Below are 7,027 nucleotides of genomic sequence, written 5' to 3'. Positions count from 1 at the left end.
AAAATAGACATGGTAAGGTAATTTTTCTTCTGCCCATGATGTTTAGGAAATTCAGATTGTGGGTTTTATTAGACTTGCCTGTTACACTTGTGGCTTGTAGCATATTTAAAATATTTTGGGACAGACATGTTCAGGTAACAGGGTTGAGTGCATTTTGAAATTACTAAAATTTAAATTTTTCAGAACTTATCATTTATGACTGAAGGTTTTAAGCATTATATTTAAAAGTGTTATATTATAAGTGCAGTGATAATTGCTAAGATAAGCAATGTTTTAAACGATATTTTAATATCCTGAAGCATGCACACAACATAACACTACCAGAGTTTAAAATGTCTTCTTATCTTGGTTTTACATATTTGTTCGGAAATGTCAGATCATTGTAACAGCACCCTAATCAGGTGAATTACCCTGTAATGATTTCCCCCCACACCTCACAATCCGTCACTTTGCTAATGGACTGTCTGAACAAAACTTATGCTCACCAAGACACTGATAATTTCTCACCTCACACTTTGTTATTGCTCGGACTGTTTACACAAACCTTTGCTCATTTGCACACTGCTCTTTTTTGTATTGCTGCTCACCATTAACTTATCACCACTGTATATATACCCATTCTCTGTGTATAGTAATAGGCATCTGTATATCATGTTCACAATACATATATATTCATCTGTATATTATTGTTCATTGTACATATATATTCATATTCATCTGTAATTATATTCATAGTACATATATATATATATATATATATATATATATATATATATATATATATATATATATATATATATATATATATATATATATTAATCTGTATATTATGTTTTTAGTACATATATATTCATCTGTATACTACATTTATAGTACATATACATCTTTAAATTACTGTTTATAGTCTATATTTCATTTGATTTAACTATGTAAATTCATGTAAAAACTATATATCCTGCACTTGCTGTTATTGCACTCTGGTTAGACCAAAACTGCATTTCGTTGCCTTGTACTTGTACATGTGTAATGACAATAAAGTTGAATCGAATCTAATCTAATCTAATCTAATATATTAATCAAGGAGTTCATATGAAATAATAACCCTCCCAGGCTTTTCAGTACTGGTGTTTTTGCAAAAAACTTTCCAAATATAATACAGAAAGAATGTGTGTTTATGCAGTGTAAATGCTGATGTAACTGTGTAATGAGGTGTGGGTGACTTTTATTAAATTACAGACAAGTATTAGTCACCGACTTTCCGAGTACTTTGTCTCAACCAGATCTGATGGATCTGATCTTTTTAGATAATGGAGACGCTTGACATCTGTTGAAAATTGTTCTTATTTTCAGTTACCTATAACATCTTAATGACAAAATGCTTATTCGCGAATTCTGCTACAATAATATGTGTGCATGTACATTTTTGTGTTTTTGAGATAAAGTTTATACATGATTAGTGAAAACACAATTGTAGGGATGTCGAGAGAGGTCCATAAAACACATATTTAAGTTTATTTTTTACAACCTTTTGAGTCATGGATTATGTAGACCAAAGTCTTGGTTACAACAGTAACCAACAGGTTACAACCACCCTTTTTTAGACATACACATAAAACAATATATTGATTTGTGACACTTTTTCGTTTAGAAAGGCTGTAGGTGATGGTGTGACAATGGTCATGAATATTGATGTTTTGTGTTATGTAACGTTTTAATAAAGTGTGTTCACATATTTAACAATAATAATAAAAATAGACTAGAAGTGCTTATGTGGAAATAACTATAACTTCTAGCTGAACCACAGTCAAGTCTTGTTCCATGCATTTTAATGCCATAAGGACTGATAAACACGAGGTAATACACGATAATATAACACGGTAATAAACACGAGTTCATTCTGGTGTCAGTTAGTTATAAATGTTGATAAGGCTGAGGTGAAAAGTTGAACACAAGAGTAATAATGTCAAGGTAAGACCACAGTTATAAAAACACATACACCCTTTGGCCTGGTCCAGTTTGACACACTGGCTTACAGTTTCAGTGTAAATTTCAGTGTAATGTGTAAAGTAATTAATAATAGTAAATGTTTGGTATCAATAAAATTTACCTCAGGTGTTGACTTCCTCAACCACATAGACTGCACATGAAATATCTAAATATAAATGTATTTATAATCTTTATATTCATTTGAAAAAAAATCCATTACATTCCACTTGCTGACAGATAATGTAAAGTAGGGAAAGTCATGTAGCTCAAATATTCTACTGAAAGAATCTCTGAAGTTACTTTCATCATTTTTCTAAATCTTGACCAAATTACTCCTTGGTCTTCACCCCAGAGTTTTATAAAGTCATTAATTAGTACCATACTCCAGCCCATTTTTCTAAATCCTTTTAGTTGTAGTCCCTTCTAACTGCTTTACATATGTCAGAGGCTGTTTAGTATAATCTGCAATGTCAAATTTTCAAAGCAAGATCTCAGTTACTCATCTTAGTGTACTATGATATTTACATATATCTCAAATATGGAGATATATTTTCATCTAAAAAGTTATGTTCCAGCTTCCTTGCTTCTGTTTAGTTCTTTGAGAAAATGGTCCAATCAGTTTAGTTTTGTCTGCTCATATCTGTCTGGAAAACATATTTCAGAGACAGAGCCAGATATTAACCATCAAGTATTGACCTGGGTGGAGGAATTCACTGTAAACCAAAGACATAAGCTTTAATTTGCTGTATTAATTTACATTTTCAGAGGAATCATTCAAGTAAGACATATACATTTTTACTAAAAAAACCCAGATATTTTATTCCATGTCTTAATCTCACTACCACAACAAAATTAGAAATCCAAAAAAATGTGGACAAGGAACTGATTGGTATGTAGCCTGATTCTCTTTGCAACAACTAAACCTTGTCATGCAGAAACAGATTATGCTTCTTTTCTGATAATTATGATGCTTTTGTTATTGTTCACTCCTTTTCAACTTGCTCGTTTCTAAAATAAGTTATGGTTTAGTTGTAAAGTGAATGTGCCATATGCTTTAATCATCACCTTATCATGACCTACGCATATTAAGATAAGCCACTTTATTAGAGGGGCAATAAACCAATCCAGATATAATTGGAAATGTCAACAACAAAATCAATGTGGAAAACTACTTCTACTGAAAAAAACTAAATAGAAGAACAAGAAGAGCAGAAGAAAATGAAGAAGCAATAGGCATCAATGGACATTTTTGGCTGAAGATATAAGTATACTTGGTTCATCTGATACATCAGCCATAATTGCTTTCTTATAGTCCTTAGAGATTTGCCACTTTTGCCAGTGAATTGCCTGTACACACACACGCAAACACACACGCATGCATGCACGCATGCACGCACGCACACACACTAGCAGAGACACAAACAAACATTTCAACACAAATTAACACGCACACACACGCACGCACGCACACGCACGCACCAGCAGAGACACAAACAAACATTTCAACACAAATTAACACACACTAGTACACACGTGCACATACACTCCAACACAATAAAATCTGCCATATTATTTAGATTAACTTTACAAAAAACTTTTATATGATTAATCAAGTCATTTTTCAGCTGAAAACACACACACACACACACACACACACACACACACACACACACACACACACACACACACACATAATAAAATTCATATATTTCTATATCTCAATATTGACTTTGCATAACATTCTAATAAAGCAGGAAAATAAATGAAGTTACATTCACTTGCTGTGTGTGTGGGCATGATGAAGTCTATAGTTTGAGAACCATGGCTGGTATGGTAGCCCATGGAACTGATGAGACCCAATAACGGGGTACAGCTCTCGGGTGCAGATCTCAGACACATGAACAGGAGGGTAAAATGATGCAGGCAGGTGATGCTTCTGGTGAGGAGTCAGAGAGTAACCACAATAATAGCAGGCAAATCATATAAAAGTAAATATACAACATAAATGATCATAAATACACTTTGAATAGTAAAAATGTTTAAACCATGAAATGCACAAAAGCACCATTAAAATATTACACACAATGAAACTCTAAAAAAACCTTCACTAAATTGGAATAATTGTCTTTTGGTAGTAAAATACAAGCAGCACTAATCTAAACAGGTAAAGTAGAATGCTTACTTGTGTAAAGAAACAGGACGTTTTGGGAGAGTGTATGCATCTGCTTGTGGTACTCTCCAACTGGATTCTGTTTCTTTCCAGCATTTTAGTCCGTCTCCACTTGGCTCTTCTGTTCTGGAACCAGATCTGGATATCCAGTACATAATTGCACCATATATGTGAATGGTTAAATCAAATATCACACAGAAATGTAATTTTAATAAAACAATGTAATCTAATAGTTCACTAGGACTTACTACTCAATAGCTCACTACTAGTGTAATAGTAACACTAAGACACATAAAAACAAAGAAAATCAACTATAAGCAAAATAAAGGCTACTATACAATTACAATTAATTGTCCAATTCTGATCTACATCTATTCGACATAACTAAACTCGCAATTCTAGTGTGACAGAAAAAGTTATGCCTTGCTGCAGTCTAGACTTACTTGAACTCTCCCCTCGGACAAATGGGTATGTGCGGCAAGCCAGTCTCTGGTATGAACATCTGGGTAATGAGTGTATTGAAAAACTCTTTCCAGTTCCTCAAGCTGATCAGCTGTGAACGTGGCCCGTACTCTTCTGTGACCCAGCTGACACACTTTGCAAGAAAACAAAGATGTTAAAAAACATCAAGAAAAAAAAAACAACTTTAAAGAATATTAAGAAATCTACCAGCTAGTTGGATTTTTGGCCATTTTCAATCTTCAGACATTTCAATCTGTCATTTAAGACTCTAACAATTAATCCCCAGCACTAAACATGATATAATTAATGTAGTCTGCAGGTATAATGCAAAATATTAGTAGTTAGACTATGTGCTATAGTAGTTCTAGTGTTCCTGTTGCCCAAACACCTCTGTAATTGGAATTCCCAAACTGTAATAATGATGAGAAATTGATGTACGAGTTAGAAAGAAATATATAAGTAATATATTATGCTTAATAATAATAATAATAATAATAATATAACAATAATAATAATAATAATATAACATATAAACAGATAAATTAAACAGTTTACTGGTATGAAGTAAAAAAGGTATATTGAAATATATTATACAGTTTCAGGAAAAGATCACCTGTGTAATGGCTAGATTTGAGATCATGCTTTCCATTGGTTGTCCAAATATCTTCTGACATGTTACCATCAATCTTCTGCATTCCCCTTTCAGCCAAAAAGGATGGTCTTTTTAATATATCTTCAATAGAGTGTGACAGGAATGGGGCAGGTGTGCCTGATGAGTCCTTTTGTTGTGAAAATAACCTCTCATTATGTTGTCCAGTCGTAGCTTCCACAGTTAGCATTTCCCCCATTTTTGAAATTCACCAAGTGACCAAGGAAGAAAAGTAACAATTGCTCTTGTGCCGATCAAAGACTGAAAGCATTGGGAGTGTGTCAAAAGATCATTAGGACTCCAAGTAGGAGGGGCAGGGGGTTTACTCTTTAACAAACCCTATAAATCCGCATTGACACAGGATTATTCTGTAGTATAAAGTGTCTCCAGTCTTCAGGGACTTCTCAATTATTGTTTATCGTCATATTAATGTTTTATGTCAACCTGGGAGGTAAAGCTTAATGATTAAGTCTACTTTTTATTGCTTGTGCTATTTCACTATCTGTTAAAAAGAGATTGATTCAATAACCCAATCAGCATTTAGCCATGAGGAAAGACACTGCAGAAATCTGCCTGAACTAAGGTTACCAGAAACATGGAACATTGAGTGAGCCAAAGAACAAGCCAAGATGCCTCAAGCTTAATTTAAAAGTGATTCAGATTTTCAGGCACTTGCATGCAGTGAGTCTTATTTTGTAACACAGTCTGGGTTGAAAAAAAGTCTGACTTACAGTTTTTCTCAGCTGCTTTGGAGCATTTTCTCGAATCATCCATTATATTTGCAAAGCAGTAAGTTCATTTCTCAAAACAATGTGTACAAACAGCACAAAACCTTGGATTTCTTGCAAAAGCCTGTACTTTTCTCAAAATACTTAGTTCATCGCTCAAAAGTACAGCGGGGAAAATAAGTATTTGACACATCATCAATTTTTATCAGTAAAGGGATTTCTAAGTGGGCTATTGACACAAAATTTCCACCAGATGTAGCCATCAAGCCATATATTGAATTCATACAAAGAAATGAGAACATTTAAGTATACAAGTTGAGTCATAATAAATAAAGTGAAATGACACAGGGAATAAGTATTAAACACACTTTATTTAATACTTTGTAGAAAAGCCTTTGTTGGTGATTACAGCTTCTAGACACCTCTTGTATGGAAAGACCAGTCGTCTGCATTGCTCAGAAGTGATCCTGGCCCATTCTTCCAAACAAATTGTCTTTAAATCTTGAAGGTTCCTTGGGCCTCTTTTATGAACTTTGATCTTTAGTTCTCTCCATAGATTTTCTATGGGATTTAGGTCAGGTGATTGGGCCATTCAAGCAAATTGGTTTTCTTTCTTTAAAACCACTTCATTGTTTCCTTGGCCTTGTGTTTGGGATCATTGTCTTGCTGAAATGTCCACCCTCTTTTCATTTTTAGCTTTCTGGTAGATGGCAGCAGACTTTTATCCAGAATGTCCCGGTACATTTCTCTATTCATCCTGCCTTCAATAATATGATGTCTGCCAGTACCCCTTGCTGAAAAGCCCCAAACCATGATGCTTCCACCCCAAACTTAACTGTTGGTATGGTGTTCTTGGGGTGGTGGGCAGTGCCATTCCTTCTCCAAACATGGTGTGTAGAATGACTGCCAAAAAGTTCCATTTTGCGTGGTGAGCGTGCATGGATGCCATGGCGGTTCGGTGCATTGCTTATAATTTTCTTTGAAACAACAGTACCTGCTGATGCAAGGTCTTCCTGAAGTTCTGCCCGAGTG

The 7,027-nt window shown here is 34.2% G+C and overlaps 1 protein-coding gene across 2 annotated transcripts; it reads right to left on the bottom strand.

Moving 5' to 3' along the window:
• Positions 1-1,548: 1,548 nt before the first annotated feature.
• Positions 1,549-5,499, bottom strand: LOC124401523 (intestine-specific homeobox). 2 transcript variants are annotated; one of them, XM_046873906.1, is made up of 4 exons: positions 5,232-5,499; positions 4,600-4,751; positions 4,169-4,294; positions 1,549-3,922 (listed from the first exon to the last, which is right to left on the bottom strand). In XM_046873906.1, exons 1-4 carry the CDS (start codon positions 5,464-5,466, stop codon positions 3,761-3,763), a joined length of 675 nt encoding a protein of 224 aa, XP_046729862.1. In that variant the 5' UTR covers positions 5,467-5,499; the 3' UTR covers positions 1,549-3,760. The 2 variants fall into 2 exon arrangements, with proteins under 2 accessions (XP_046729862.1, XP_046729863.1); XM_046873907.1 differs by having other exon boundaries at positions 1,549-3,919.
• Between the last annotated feature and the right edge of the window lie 1,528 nt (positions 5,500-7,027).

The sequence above is a fragment of the Silurus meridionalis genome, chromosome 18 (assembly GCF_014805685.1).
Source record: "Silurus meridionalis isolate SWU-2019-XX chromosome 18, ASM1480568v1, whole genome shotgun sequence".
Classification (NCBI taxonomy): domain Eukaryota; kingdom Metazoa; phylum Chordata; class Actinopteri; order Siluriformes; family Siluridae; genus Silurus; species Silurus meridionalis.
Note: the sequence above shows the minus strand (reverse complement) of the source record. Positions and strands in the feature narration are given on the sequence as shown.

Coding starts and splice junctions, on each gene's coding strand:
- LOC124401523 (XM_046873906.1), bottom strand. CDS start 5,466: ATGGGGGAAATGCTAACTGTGGAAGCTACGACTGGACAACATAATGAG. Junction 4,295..4,599: donor TGTCCGAGGGGAGAGTTCAA/GTAAGTCTAGAC, acceptor CTGGATATCCAG/ATCTGGTTCCAGAACAGAAG. Junction 3,923..4,168: donor CGTCCTGTTTCTTTACACAA/GTAAGCATTCTA, acceptor ACTCCTCACCAG/AAGCATCACCTGCCTGCATC.